At 35.5% G+C, this 16,793-nt stretch overlaps 1 protein-coding gene across 1 annotated transcript in view; it reads right to left on the bottom strand.

Annotated features, from left to right (window-relative positions):
• The window catches only part of LOC113238244, a 41,821-nt gene extending 25,346 nt beyond the window's left edge, over window positions 1-16,475 (bottom strand). Inside the window, exon 1 of the mRNA XM_026475050.1 lies at window positions 15,995-16,475. Within this exon, the coding sequence (XP_026330835.1) occupies window positions 15,995-16,126 (132 nt within the window). The 5' untranslated portion in view covers window positions 16,127-16,475. The remainder of the gene's footprint in view (window positions 1-15,994) is intronic.
• Between the last annotated feature and the right edge of the window lie 318 nt (window positions 16,476-16,793).

The raw sequence follows: 16,793 nt of genomic DNA, 5'->3' as shown, positions 1-16,793 counted from the left end.
ACGTAACGTTTAAAATTACCCTAAAAACAACAAACGAACTTAGACACTATAAACAAAATAAGGCATTATCGTCTATTCAGAACATAGTAAACATATAATATATTGAACATAATACTATAAGTAAAGTGCCCTTAATATTACAAAGTAACAACAGCAACTCATAAACTGAATCTACAACAAATACCGGCATCAATATAAAGCCATTATAAACGTATTGCCGTTAGCAAACTTTATTAATAAATTATTAAAAGTCTATTATTAAATTACACTGGCATAGTAGCTACAGGTTTTGCATGATGCTAGTCTATAATGAATGCGATAGTGCTACTTAGGAAGTCGTCTATGACAATGTCTGCATGATTATGATCATTAAATAATATTATAACGGCGACGTATGGGCAAATTTTAATTATGACGGCTGGTAATGAAAATAGTAAACGAAATACATAGTATTTGGGACAGCTTTTGAATTGGCAGTTAGATTAAAAGAATGTTAAAATCTTCAGTGCTATTTACAAACGAGCATATTTTGATGTATCTATGTAATAACTAATATTAAAGAGCATAAAGAATATTGCTAATTATATTTCTATTAAGAGATATCGATTAACAATTATTGGGTAATTCAAAAACCTTTCAATTAAAAGCAACACCTTTAAGGTAAGTGTTTTATGATATAGTTTTCATCATATTTGTTTTTATTATCAATTTTGATTATCCAAGAGTCTTCTGTCCGGACTATCATTACAGTTGTTCCAAATGTCATCTACAAATTCACATAATAACAATATCATTAGGATAACATGACAAAACACGTGTAAGACACATGAAATAACTATTACAACTCATTTACGGCGGCGGGGTCATTGAACTCGCTCTACCGTTATCTTAGGGTGACGAGTTATCGTGGAACTGGAGTGACTGGAAGGGAATGGAAACAATAATTGGGTGTATTTTAAATGGTTTGACGCTGCCTACAGTTGCGATGATAAATTTTCTATGAGAACTATGATGCTTTATAAGAAAATGATTACAAGAATATGTGACTGGTATAAGTTGTGTATATTTAAGAGCATATTAGGAATTAGTGATGAAAATTATTACGCATCCACCTACGACTATACGCATGTAAATATTTTATCACGTAAAATTGGTGTTCGTTTTAATTTGGTACAGTCAAGAGCACGTCAAGCCTGATACTTTGTACTTTGGACCGTTCTTATCATAAGTGCTATAGAGTTGGATTTAAATATTAAGTGTCAAGCTTGACGTGCTCTTGACCCTGTACCTGTATACGACATCATTATAACACTGAAATATTCAATATTAAAAGAACAAAAACATTTTTGTATTTAGGAAGCTCTTCCAGTTGGCAAAGCTAAATGTCTTGTAAGTACATACGAAAGTTTCACCAAGGATCTAATTTTCATGCGACATCGCGTCGTGATGTGACCAGTAAAGAGATTAGGCACTTGTTACTTCGGTTAAAAGGCCGGATTCCCTTGCTAATGTGTCTGTGAACAACCTTTGGGGCTACAATTTCACCACTACAGGATACGTGATATCTTTTGTTTGCTAGGCCTTTCTCTTATATTTTAATTGTTTTGAAAATACCAATTCTCATGTACTGTTGCATAGAATGCTGTCCTACATTGCATAGAATGTTCGTATAATTAAGTCCTGTCTCCTCATGTACACCAATGATTACAATGGAGGTTAGAGAAAGAACTCTATTAGTTAACAATCCCCGTGCGCAAAGCGTGCGTGATGCACTGGGCGCGTGACCGTGAATACATCGCGCATTGTGCTACAATGTGCCTTACCTATACACAAAGTAGTTGTAATAGAGTCAATGACTTCATCATTATTAGTATCATAACTGCATGCAATACATAATTATGCAAATCGAAATACGCGGACAACATAAATATCATCCTCTTTGTCCCTTTAATTACAATAAAACCAGTAGAAAATAATTTATGCAACGTTGCGTAAATACTCCATGCAATAACAATAAGAATGTTTCATTCCGAACTCAACGTCACATAAAGTTGTGGGCGAGAGGACAGCGCGAAAGAAACAAAATCTTTTTTTAATTTAAAGCGAAGACAATGAGCAAACACAGCTGGCGGAATGCAAAACGAATTCAAGTAAAGAACAAACCCACGAGAGACATGACGCCAGCCAATGCGATCTTCGGTAGCCAAACACCGTAGTAATTTATGTGGAAACAAAGTGTCAGGGATAAAAGAATTGTCACGTCACGTGCGATAAACGATACCCCGGTTAGAGGAAGAATGAGTCGGGTCCTCGAGGCAAAGGCCGCGCGACGATCGGTGGAAAAACTTTTTATTTAGTGTGCAGATAAGTAGGAACGGGACAGCGGATGTCTGACGAAGCACGATATCTCCACCGATACTAGTTACGACATCAGATAAACTTCGAAAGCGTCCTCGAGCGACTGAAAAAGGAAACAGCCGCTCAAGACGTTATTGTTGTGACTGTTGCTCATCATAAAGTTTATCCTGGAATTCTAATTAACAAGGTACGGAATCGTATCTGTTACTTATTGGTTGTACATGTTGAGAACGTCTCACTTGGAGTGCATTTTCTGGTATTCGAATAAATATGTCCGTTTAACACGATTCACGACCAAAACAATGATATTTAGGAGTCAATTAAGAATAAACATGTTGGACGCCCGGTGCGACTCGCGTAAAACGGAACTAATAGCCGTTTAGAAGGCAACGGCAAACAGCAGGAAGCCATGTCGAGAGAACCTGAGGCTTTCGCGGCGGGTGCGCAGCCTGCGACCGTGTTTACGACACTTTGCCTGTTCATATTGATTGAATTCACCACAAATTAAAAAGTTTATTGCCCCATTCTGTAAACTTGACTCGGAATTTCTTGGCGCTGTTATTAAAGTTTTTAATAACTTTGAACCAAAACTTGTATTTTAAAATTAAAGCTCAAATAAAGCTCTGAGTCAAAGAGAAAAATGTTTTAATTGTTAACTACGAGTTGGTACTTAAAGAAACAATAAAACGGAATGGAAATTTCCGCCTATTGCAATATGGAGGAAATTGAGTTAAGTGAATGAAGTCTATAGAGTGCAATGAGGCGAAGGAAAGGTGGAATTCTTAATAAAAAGACAATAGTAGCTATTGTGTAATGCGATACTTTTTTACGACTTACGAAGCCGTATGACGAAGCCGGTATTGAGGTGTCAACTTCAAAAGTGCAAACCATACGTTAAACATTGCCTGGTTCAGTGTACTCGCTTGTAATAACCGGAATTAATGCGAATTATTGATGACCTGTAGATTTACACGATATTCAACATTAATATAATCTGACAAATGAGATGTGAATACGCTTAACAAAACTTATACACAATTTTATTGATTTAAAGGAACAACACAACAGTATTATTAATATTTTATTCTCTTTGTGTAGTTACGCTTAAATCATGATCATAAAAATCTGTTTATTATCTTGAACCGAAACTCAAAGAACTTGAACCCGCAAGTGACCCTCCAAAAATAAAAGTAAAGAGAGGCAGTTTATAAAAGATATAAAAGTCGTCTCGTAAATATTTAAAAAGACTCAAAAGACGTGTCAAATCGTCAAGCTGTAGAGTACCCTACAAAGCCCGGCCGGTACACGTCAATTTGTTTACGAATTACGCATAAATTCGTCCCCAAAGACAAGACATCTTGCGCGGCGATCGCTGTTGCGACATTTCAATAAAATTTACGATTGTGACTTAAATGGCGTGGCCGATGAAAAAAAAATGCTTCAACATGTTCCTCTTTTATTTTAGACGTTCACTGAGTTCGTTAAAATATCTTGCTTGTAATAATAAAACTGTCTGTGCATAGTGTTACTAAACATGGTAATGAAATCGATGAATTATTGCTTGACTTGGAATAACGGTCTTGAGATTTTGGTGTTTTGGAACATGTTTCACAGTTCTATAAAATGATTTTTAAAGCTTCCAATGTTAAAGAAACTCAAGTTTATCACCTATCAAATAAATGATACATCATTAGTACCATGGCCTTTCTTTAAAAAGTAATAAAACTCTGCGACACATAGTAACATTCTGAAAGAACCCCTGCAACTGACAGAAAATATAAAACAGTCAATGTTCTAACCAATATAGTAACCCAGAATAGCGAAGACACACTTTTCGAGAGTATCCAAATTTAGAGTGTTTCGACGGGCATGGCCAAATGCACGCCACATTGATCTCTGTTATTGTCCATGACAGAAAACATGGGACACTGTTAAGGTGCTTATTCACAACCCTAATTCCAAAGATCCAGATTGCAATAGCAAACTTATCTCATCGATAACTTTCACTGTATCTCTATTATCATTTCTAATTTGCTTAACGTATAATTTTTATAATTCAATGGCAGAAGATTTGACATTAGAAAATGATAGGTACCAGTTCAACATTGTATTCGTAGCTAAACATCATAAACAGTGCATAAGCATCCTAACACACCCTATTGGTATTTTTGTCACCGCAGCAGTCAGCCAATCGTTTATGTTTACTCAGATGAGTCGAAACTTTAAAATTAGGTAGGTGATTAAAGGATTCCCATTTGTAACACGAAGGGTTTTGTGATTTCTGCCAACAGTGAAACTAAAAACAAATGCTATAGTTCACTGAAATAAAACTATCGTTAGGTTTGCATTAAATTTCCACGTTTTACACAAATTGCCGTAGGTATAGCACTTATACTTGCATTTAGTACTACGCAAAATACAGGCTTGTTCTAGTTGTTGCTTCCAATGGTCCTTTAACTGCTTATTACGGTATGACGCATTCCATTTTCGAACAAGTAGCAAACGGTACTCCATTCCAGTACGTCAGTATAAATTTACAAATACTCTTTTATGTCGAACTGTTACAGTTACAAATATTATACCGAATGAGGGTCAAAATGAAAGATAAGTTACTTTATCGGTATTCTTTACGAAACGATAGCATTATGTTGATCGACATATTCAGACCTCGTACAATGATAAGGACATATTTGGAGAAATACTTAAAGACTCCGGTCACGTAGAACTAAGAAGGTTGAAGGCTTTACTGCCGACTTAGAAGACGGCTGACAGAGCATCTTATAAGACACGCCCGTTTATAGATAAAGAAGGTAGGAAAATAACATTCTAGTTTACGTTCAACAATATTTTTTGAATATCGATTAGGTGGTTGATATTAAATGCTGCAATTCCAAGAGCTCATTGTAAGTAAATTCTTTTCACGTGAAATGAAAACGAACTGTGAGAACACAAGTATGTTTTAAGACGGATAAGGATTTCATTAGACATCGTAAAACAAAAAATACATGACCACGCTTGTCATCAACATTCTAAATTTAATGCGATGCGATTGTAAAATGTAAAACGAATGGCTTCAAATTTCCTGCTAAAAAAATTCACAAGCCAAGCGTTTGTATAGCAATTAATACTAAAGCAAAATTTTTCTAAACAACCTTTAAGCTTCTTTGAAAAATAAAAGAATGTGTTCTGAACTTATACAAAGCGTATAAAATTCTTAAATTTTACTGTTCGCTGCGGGTATTTTATACAACACTTTAAAACTCTCAGCGTTTTACATAAAAAACCCTATAAAAAGGCATATTTCATTATATTTTACCTCTAAAACAACGGGGCGTCTCGTGTTTTTGTAGAAGAGAGAATGCAGCCCACGCGGTCCCTCAGCTATCGGTTCACACTTTAGTGGCAGTTCAGTAGTGCTATTCTACAGCTATTTTTAACTCTCCTAGAAAGCTACAATATACGGCTCATGTTCCAAATACGTCACAAGTGTTGTTTTTGACAGGCCAGTTTTACTAGATCTCCATCGGGAACCATTTAATTTCGCCCTTTTAATTCAAGGAAGTGATTAATCATTTCAAATTACATATTCAATTCGAATTTTTTTGTAAAAATATTTGTTCGTTTTGACAAATTCAGTTTGATTCTAGAATTTTAATACCCTTTTTTAAATTTGTCAGACTTGTTAGTTTTCGAAAAAAAAATAGTTACAATAAATTTACATAGCAATCTTTACCATCTATGGCATACTTCTACCTTGTATCGACACCTCTAGGAATTTTGATCGTTGAAGATTTGAGCTCCAGATAAGTGATGGTCCCTCCATCAATTTCGTACAAAATATTTCGTAAGACCCAAAGATTCTTTTTTATGGGTTTTAAAAGATTAATGTGGAGATAAAGCGATTTGGTTCGTTTTAGGAATGTCGTGGAGACAATAAAATGTGACACCTTTTCTTTCTCAAAAGACAATACGACAATATAATCTCACGAAGAATTCATGCACGTTTAGTCTTTCCATTTCTAATTACAACATCCATGGAAAGAAATATTTTAATTAGCGAGAAAATGACTTTCTCCCCTCTTTTTCCCCACCCCTTCGTTTTGACTTGCGTATGCGCATCGAAAGCTTTAGCTCCGCCCATCGTGGACATCCTACTATGCTTTGTTTGAAATAATGAACTCGCCGATGCGTGAAGCAGTTAAATTCATATTTCCTATGTTACACTTCAAGTTTATGGTAAGAGGCAGGTAATTGACTCTAAGGCTTTATACAAAGCTATGATTGTTCGCTACCATGACGCAAAACAGAAACTGTATTAAGAAAGAGCTTAGATTTTTAAATTAAATCGGCAATGCAATTAAGTGGTAGGAATCAGTCTGAGCACTGAAATAAGTAAGCTCATTCTTGATTGCATTTGTAATTTAGATGTCTCTGGTTGAGTTACAATTTATGTTGGATCAACGTTGGCTTAGGACATAACTAGGGCACTCGTCATTGCAGTATAAATTCTGAACCTAGCAGAAGGTAATTCGTCAGTTATCGTGTCCACAAAACAGCTCTTTGCTAATAACGTTTGATTGCTGTAAAAATTACGATTATGCAGTTTTAATGCACCTTGTATTATAACTGAATAATCGTAATTTTTGCAAAGAGGATACTATCTTTTATTATCTTTAATTTTATGACTCTTACACAATATAAAAAAAGAAATTTGATTGTTGGATTGTTGTTATGCTGTAAACCTGAATAAATTGGATATAGGAGACCCAAGACCGTGTGTTCGAATAATTTATAATTACAGTTTATTTGCAGGTACGTGTATTTCTGCCGCAAACGACGATGATAAAAAGAGAATAAAGATGGATTTTAATTGAAATAAATGGATAATAATTGTTAGATATCAAATAAAAACAAATGATCAGTATCCTTCGAACGGCAGGATGTCAGTGTTTGTAGAGAAAATAGCTCAAACTATAAAACCAATTGCACTTCACGCTCATAAATCGTAAAAGCCGTAATCCTTTCAACATACAAGCAAAACGTGAAAGAGCATTATGATATGCATAATCGAAAATTTTAGTTTAGAAACTTCGGCAACACCCGACGAAAGCGATTAGTTGATCGGACTGCGGAGTCTCGGAAATTTACGAGCATTAAAACTATCTCCATTTCAACGGCGGCTACGGAGCTTCGCGCCTTGGACACCCGAGCCCAACTCAGCTGCCTTTAATCGAATCCTAATCAACTCCGGAACGACGTAAAACAGTTTACTTCGACATTAAAATATCAAAACTGCCGCTCACACAACTATTAAAACTGATAAACTGTTTCATAATGTTTAATCTTTATAACCGACTCCGTTGTTTATCTTACTTCTTTATGAGCATCTTATTAATCGGGACTTTTAATGATATAGATAGTTGTAGGTAAAATTAATGTTATTGCTCCAACTTCTAGATAGTTAATTAAAATATCTGAATGTCCTGTCTACTTTTGTGTCTATCGCCTTCCTGATAGCACGTGCATTGTAGCTTTATTTACAAAAAGTTTTTCTACGATAAGCCATTAGATAGGAATAGTTGATTGATGGTAAACAATGATAAAGGGGAATACACATTAATTTTATTATTTACGGAAAATGAAATAGCGTAGGTGTCGGGTGTGGCGGAAGAAACGGCTGATGTCAAATATCAGACGGCGACACAATAGTGGCTGGAGGATTAAAAGCAAAGCTCTGTACCAGTAGCGGACGAGTCATTTATCAGAACAAGCCTCTCTTCCGTGCGCTTAAACTATTGGATACAGAAAAAATAGTCGTGACTAAATTTAAAGAATCTGTTTTTGTGTCCGAAGAAAAGTAATGTGGCTTTAATTAGAATGAGGATTTAAAAGGATTTTTATGTTTTGACTTTTTGAATGCGTTACGTCGGCCCAAAGCTGATTTGACTTTTATAACCTATCTTACATTTGTATTATCATTTCCACCGTTATCAGAATAAAATTCGAGTATCATCAATGACGTTGCTAAGGTAAACATGGAACAACAAAACAAAGCCAAACTCGCTTAGTTCCCATTGACTATTCATTGTTTTGTCCAACAAATACATCATGATAACGTTATCAACTAAGTCAAGCTCTGTATCAATCTGTTTTTGTCTCCAAACCTTGTCAGTCCACATTTAACTTACTTCTACGTTTATCGCTTGTTCGCGTGACAAGAACCTCTATATCAGCTTTAGAACTAACGGAACGTCATGTAATTTACAATAACGATGTGTTTCTTTTATTGTCATATAGCACCAAGCAATTATAAGACGACAGCTCACGTGTCTTATAATATTAATGTTAATTTTTGAATGGACATTATTGACTGTTTTCAAATTTTGAAGAAATTTATTATAAATTTAGTATTACCACAGATTTAGGTGGACTTTTCTTATGATACCAAGCGGCGGCGATGACGGTAAACGACACGCATGTCCATAAGAGTTGCAGTGCCACATAGAGCTTTAAATTGCAAAGATCTGAGGGATACTGCCACTACGCCCGTCACCCTGAGATGTAAGTTGGCAAATCCCGTGTGTCTATAATTTCATTTATGCCATAACAAACCGCAGAACTGCAAAAACCGAAACGCAGTAATGCTCACAGTATTGTTTGGTGGCAGAAATGGGTAAGTTGGCAGACGAACTCATTCACGAGGAGCTGTACTGCTACGTCAAGGTATAAATATGAAAACATTAAAAAAGTCTTATTAATTTTAAATTTTTATTGAGTTGATATTCAATTATTTTTTGTGAAATTACTTCACTAGTTTGCTATAATTATTAATACAAAGATCGAACACTCAGAAAAATTTCCTTCGATCCGGCCGGATTCGAAAGTTGGTACAGCGTCTGGCACGGTAAGCTAGAAGACTTCAGTTCGACTGTTACACTGTTGACTGTTGTGTTCGGTGTGACTGGTAGCTGTAAAGGTACTAACTGGGTGACAAGTCTTTCATAGATTTCTCATAGATGGCGCTACGACTAAAAAGTCGTTGAAAAAACCAAATACAAAGACACGACGCAAACACATAGAAAAATTCGTGAGGTCCGCTGGTTCATTCCGTTGCTTAGTTGGTATAGCGTCTGGCATGGTAAGCTAGAAGACGTCGGTTCGAATCCGGCCGGATCGAAGGATTTTTTCTGAGTGTTTGATCTTTGTATTAATAATTATAACAATAATTTTGGTAAGTTTTTTATATATGAAAAGTCTTTTAACCCGTTCATGGAGTGCAATGGCGTTTATTGTAAATTTTAATTTTATTGTTGTAATTAATTTTTGCTATATGGATCTCAAAATACCAACTACGAAATTGTGAAAAGTGTCAGCAACGTACTGACAAAATTCAATTATTTACGCGCACACATTTGTGGACGTTACAAATACATATTTAAGATGTGTACATTATGACTTATGACAGTACGGTGGACACCGACGTGTTGGTTTGAAGTGAATTACATGTCAGTGCAATTGAGCTTTCTAACGTCAAATTTTTTTCTCAAAAACGCAAGTGTTTTTCGTAATTCAATATGATACAACGGTAACAATCATACCACTGTCATAGCTGCACTTGCTTTTATACAAGAGTATTGACGGGACCTATCGTCAGTGATAAAATGAAATTATTACATTGAATCAATTAATTAGCACTTTGAAACAAAGAAAAATAGTGACATTTTAGTGTGCGGTAAATAATAGAATCAATACCATATAACGGTTTCTCTGCAATTGTTTTCAAGATAGAAATCACAGCAAGAAATTTATAATTAGGTACTATAAAAGTGCCTGTCTCAAAGAGAGAAATCGTCGAAGTAATAAAGTTGACAAACAGATACAAATCAAAGTGTTATATGAAACCCATAACTTCACACTAAAGTCGATTGTAACAGCTTATTGCCATCGAACAAATAAATGCCTTAGCGTTATCTAGAATCTCTAAACGAAACCCGAAACCATAAACATACGAAAAGTACATAGTGTTAACTATTCATTCGGCGTCTCTGGAGAATATATTGAACAAAAGACGGGCTCAGCATCCGACTACACTATTTCTCACTACATCGGTGCGATGTAATCAGAGAAGACGACGTGTCGTGCTTATTTATGTATGAACGGGGCGCAGGCGAGGGTGGGCCTGGTGCGGGATACAAACAGAATAATATTGATGACACTGCGCTCCGAGGGATCATGAATCATTAATCGTCTTCTCCTCTACGGCTCTATTACGACTTGCCGGATAAGCCACCCTTCATGAGGTGAGGCCATATCAACTCGCGACTCGCGCCTTTTTAAGAACGCACAAATATCATATATTCCGTTTGTTACCAATGTTATGATAAAATCTTTCCATTTACTGAGACAAGCGGAACAAACGGTTCTGAAATAAAATGGGTTTCCTAGAAAGATTCGCAATATTCTTGTCTATTCTGATGAAGATAAAACAATTGCTATTAAAAAATCACATTTTTCGAAAATCTTTTTGTTTGCATTTTTTAGTCAGGTAGACAGGCCTGTCTTAAAATATGCCAATTATTGCTTTGTATTCGAATGGTGGGAACAAAAGAATGCAAAATAACGGCTTCATCAAAACCAGTACAGCGCCAAAAATGTTATTACATCCAAAATGCTGTGTCTTTTTTCAATTACACTACCCGCCTTTAAAATTACAACCACAAAAGAATCATCAAGCAATTCTCTTAAACACAAAAAGCGAAGGCAATTTAAGTTAATTCAGTAAGCAACAGACATGGCTACTTCCAAATGAACTCAAACGTAACAAAAACGAAAACAAATCGTGGACAAAAACGCAGGTCATTTTGGTGTGGACTTTCTCGTTTATTTTTTCTAAGCGGAGCCTCGCCCGAGGACGTGCATCCGAAACCTTGAGGTACTTTTTTTCGATTTTTCGACGAACAAAAATTTTATTTTACCTCGTGTGCATGGCTGAGCACCGATAAAATAATAATGCTCAGAGCGGCAGCGGCTCGAAAAAGGACCATAAAAGAAGGCTCAAACGTCCCTAAATTTCTAATCGAGATTTTATTTCGCGATCAAGGGTCTTGTTCTTTATGGACCTTTTTGCAATGTTTTGGAGCTCAAGGTGAACCGAGGAACTTTACTAGGAATCAGGGGTATCTGATGCGATAGAGTACACTAGCTACAGTTTTTAACCATCTTTATTCAGATAAGCCGCATACTTGTTAATGTGATAAAGGCTAGCCGCTAAGTTATTCCAAAATTACTATTCACTACATGAATGCAAGTGCTATTTAGTGAAACAAAATTGAAAAGAAAGGAGACATAAAATTTACATGACAAATCAACTACACGCCTAATGCAGTCATAACCATATCTTTCTGAGCACTTAAGGCACTTTTTAAAATTCATCACGTGTACAAACTACTTTGAGGGAGGCACGCTTCAACAAAAAGCTACCCAAAAAAGTTAAGGAGAAACGGATAAAAGACAAGTCCATATATTTAAAAAAGTCCATGTTCCGAAAAACACAATAGAAGGAATGGTTTCTGGTGACATTTGGACATTATGACTATCATTTCTTAAAATCTGTTATTTCCTTTGAAAATTAATGAGGTCTTCTCACGTCTAAAGTGACAGATCCCGTTTGATCAAATTAAAATTTTAAAAACTGCTTTACAGTTAGCCGGCAATTTGCAATGGATTCTAAGAAAAAAATCTCTATTAGATGTTATTCCACGGAATGCACTAAAACTAATTTTATTGCATTTGGTTGAGATTCTTGCATAGAAATAGCATCAAGATGTATTTTAAAAAGCATTGAATACAATTTTATTTTAAAAATGCATTTATCATCAACCCATTTATATGTCCCACTCCTGAGCACGGGTCTCCTTCCAGGCGAGGGTTTAGGCCATTGTCCGCCACCCTGGCCCATTGTGGGTAGGGGTTGTGAACCTTCTTCGATCTGCAGGTTTCCTTATGATGGTTTCCATCACCGAAAAGCTCAAGGTAAATTTCAAATTAAATCTCGCACATCAGTTCCGAAAACTCAGATATGCGAATACGGATTCGATTTCGAACCCACAGCTTTTGCGTGAGAGACTTGAGAAACATTGCAGAGGTCAAACCATTAGATCTACCGCGGCTCCATCTTCATCATCAAAAATTCATTATTAAAAAATATATACTTAGAGATACAAGCACAAAAGGTAGTTTTTATTCGTAAGATTGAATTTGGTTATTAGACACGTTTATCGTTTTCCAAACTGCCAAATAAAAAGTTAGTTCCATAACACCTCCAGGTAAAAATATTGATTAAACCCAATCCGTGTTATTAGAGGATTGGAGTAATTTACGCATTTCCTCACGATACCCTAATAATGTGAACAAAGGAACGGCGGCTAACTACCTATCCTTCCGCCCTTGGAAACGTCACGCACATCCCTTCGCAAACAAAATAAAAAAGCTAATGCCCAAGTCCGTACAGATCGCAGGTAGAATTCAGAAAAAAACGGACGTCTAAAAGCAAACGATAGCGCAAAAAATGTAAGCGTGATCAGAAATATTTGGGATTATCAACAGATGTCGATTTCTGAAACGTGTCTGACGACTGATGTGCATGATATGGGTCCAATTTTTTGCTGACTTTACCTGAACGTAAGTAGATCGGCAAACAGCGATAATATGACCCTAAATAATGGAACTTTGTGGCAAATGCTATAGCGATATAATATACTTTTTTTATAGCTATTTGATAACGAAATTATAAAAAAGTGTATATCAGTACAATAAATTAATCAGTACAATTTTTAGTAGCAATAGAGCTTCTAGAAATATAACTGTACCTTACAAATCTATTATCTAAATGTCGTGGCCGAACGGTTACCGTGCTGGACTGCCACGCAGAGGTTCGATTCCCGGACTGGGATAAATATTTTTAAGGCCTACATTTATTTCTCTCGTTCATTTGGGTGTAATGTATGGTTGTTCATGTGTGTGTCCATGGCACCTGCGATACAGTTTCCCTAGTACAGGGCAATGAGTGTATGAGCGTTAAAAAAAATTAAAATGTATACGAGCTTAACTATTTCAACAAAACAAGAATAATAAAATGAATAAAGTTTAATTAGGTAATTAATACTTTTAAAGAAATATTACAATAAAATCTCTCCATATCAATAGGTGACACTATTCGCCCGCTTGCAGTACATTCGTTCGTCCCGGAGAGTACTGCCACGTTACCTATTTTTGCCGCCAAGCCGTAATGTATGAAATTTCAAGCACATAGGACTTTTTTATAATATCAAGTGACGGGACGGACAAATCGTGTGCCTAATCTACACGCCTGTCCATAACAGTTCCAGTGCCACTCAGAACTTTAAATCACAAAGATCTGAGGAACACTGACACTGCACCCGTGACCCTGAGACACAAGTTGACAAGTCACATGTGCCTGTAATTTCACCAGCACCCTTACCCTTCTGACATTACTGCTTGACGGCAGGAATAGGTAAGGTGGCAGTACTTCCCTGGACGAACTCTTTCACAAGAAGCTATAATGCTACTAAATTTGTTAACAAGACTTGTCAACTTGAGACGGATGTAGTCGCAGTGCTCCTAAGACCTTTGTGATTTAAAGCTCTGAGTTGCACTGAAACTGTTATGGATAGGCGTGCTGCTTACTAGGCGCACGACTTGTCCGTTCCGTCACTTGTTATCATTAAAAAAAACCTAATTTACATTTACTACAAATCATAAATATGTGTGGTGCTTCACGTGTGACAACTTTTTAATTATTAATTACAACACACAAAAAACTAATAAGAATAAAACTAATGAACTTATTAATATACGACATGATTTATTCTATAATCTCGAAACCGAGAGCTGGAACATATAAGTTTATTCCAGGGATAGTCGATACAAATTACATTTATTAAGGCATAGTCCCCGGACCGATAACCAGGCAGCAACCTGCTCAGAATGGTTCAAATAAATACCAAACCTGTTCCGATAAATTCTATCTGTAAATATTGGTCGATATAAATGTGTACTTATCATCAAGAGGAGGTTTGATAAATATTTCGAAACTAAGCACGAGATGACTCGTGTTTTTTTTAATATTTAATAATATTTTTTAGTAGTAATATACTTATATAATTTTTTTTTACTTTTTCAAGATCTGATTTATTTATTTATATTATTAATAATTTTACATTGCGTTACATGAAATATTTCTAAGCTATAAAAGGAAATTATTATTAAAGTGTTAATTAAATGAATTAAGAATTATATTAAATTTAATATAATTTTATTTAAGGTACAGTTAAGAATTAATTTATTATACTTAACAAACTGAGTCTTCGCTTAAAAAGTAGCGCTTATCGCATACTGTCCTCCTAATAAAAAAGACCTCGTACCTCTAGTAAGAAAATACCAATGGCTTTCACGAAGTACGGCGAAAAAAATCATCTAGTCTAACCTCGTGAAATTGATAAGTACCTAATTTTTAAGTTGCATGTATAAAAAAGTTGTCACGTGTCTTAAAAATCGATTTTCTATTGAAGTTTATTAAAATCTCGATTGACTCCATGAACTACTCATTATCAGCATCATTTTCAACAACCAAATTCCTTCACCTAATTGAAGACAATTGCAAAATATTTTTGTAAGTTACAATAATTATATTTTGCGCTTGATCGATAAGCTGTAAATTAGTTTGTCGAAATTGTTTACTAACGAAAGGAAAGTGATTTATGAGAGGCAACTGTTAGTTGGTTTAGTGGTTGAAATTAATTTGGAATCTATTGCGTGGGATTTACGATTGAGATTGTAATTATTAAGATACCAATAATATTAATGATTGTAAGTTGTATAACGATCTTTACATTTGTGTGTTATAATAATACGTAGTCATTGGTTTCATAGCAATCTGTTTCTGGTCATTTTATTTCGCTGCAGTTAGGCCTACAAATATATTATGAACATTTTGGGTCAGCAATACTTAATTCGTTCCTTATTTCGTGTTATTACCGTACATATTTCTTCATGAGAAATGTTCTTTTATCTAAATTCTCTTTTTTGTTCTTAATTTGAATATCACGCCCTTAATACATCACTTTGAATATATGTATATCATTTCTGTTTGAATTTCGTTAACCCTAATAACCTGTCCACGTGCAAACAGATACGTAACGAATCTCATGTCCAATTTTGACACCAGGCCGTCATCTACAGTTTGATTGATTAAGGGACAAATGAACAAAGCGGGTTCAGTCGCATCAATTATGAATTTTCATCATTATCCACAGGGAAGTTGGTACAATTAATTTCACTTGTATTCATGGAAACTAATTTGTTCAGCACGCGATTATTAGATAATTTCAAAAGTGTCTTTAATAGTTATTGGAAATGTATTTTACGAAACCGTCATGGAAAACTCAGCTTTGAATAATTCTTCAACGTTTTTCTTATAAATCATAGCGACGGCTTTCTAAACTCATTGAAAATGTTTATATTGTTATTAAATTTCTAATTGAACGCTTTTTGACACGTCTCACTATTCATTGCTATTCTCGGTTAATAGAGTAGGCACTAAACTCCGAAAACTTACCTTTTGTAAGCACGTTGCTCTGCACTGTGCTACTCGCAAAGGGGACGAAACCTCCTCCTCAGCTACCACTCCAATCCATGATATTAAGACGGAAAATAAGGAGAAACTAAACATTAACATTTTGGCACACATTTTCTTTGGTATCCCTCTGCTAGTAAAAAGTTTGGTCAAAGCTCCTCGCTTATCATAATGGCCACATAAATGTAATTGATGATCTGCTCATAATAACGTCCTTGGTACCCGAATCTATTACTATTTATGTATTTTACAAGTTTATCACTATATCATTATTCAGTGCTGTAAAGTTTTCAGCGTCGATGAAATTTGCAATCCAATAGTCAACGAACGTTGTACCATGTCTATAAAACTTAATACTAACACAAAATCCGGTCGTATGAAAAACGCACAAATTTTCACAACTTGAATCGTACACCATGGGTTATTTCCGGGAGCCGACGCTACCTCGAGCGCGGTCGAATGCGGACTAACCACCCCGCTTGAAGAAGCTCAACTCCTCTCCCCTCTGTTGGTTAATTTTTGTTCCTTTCTCTCTCGCACGCGAGGTTTTCCCTCATCTCTTTCCCTCTTACTACAAAGTATACGACCATGGCTACTACTACGTATGGCGCTCTCTCTGTCCTCTCTACTAGTGCATATATTTTATTCTATCTCGTTTCATCTCGGGTGGTTTCACATTGTTTTTCCTTGATGCAGTTTAACGGATGGGAATGTAGTGGTTATTGTTAGACAAAGACGGTAGTAGAAATTTTAGGGTTGTTCAAAGGGGTGACAAAGAATC

The sequence above is a fragment of the Hyposmocoma kahamanoa genome, unplaced genomic scaffold (genome assembly GCF_003589595.1).
Source record: "Hyposmocoma kahamanoa isolate Upper Pololo Valley unplaced genomic scaffold, ASM358959v1 95, whole genome shotgun sequence".
Lineage (NCBI taxonomy): Eukaryota > Metazoa > Arthropoda > Insecta > Lepidoptera > Cosmopterigidae > Hyposmocoma > Hyposmocoma kahamanoa.
The sequence above is the reverse complement of the archived record's forward strand: the minus strand, read 5'-3'. Positions and strand labels throughout refer to the sequence as shown.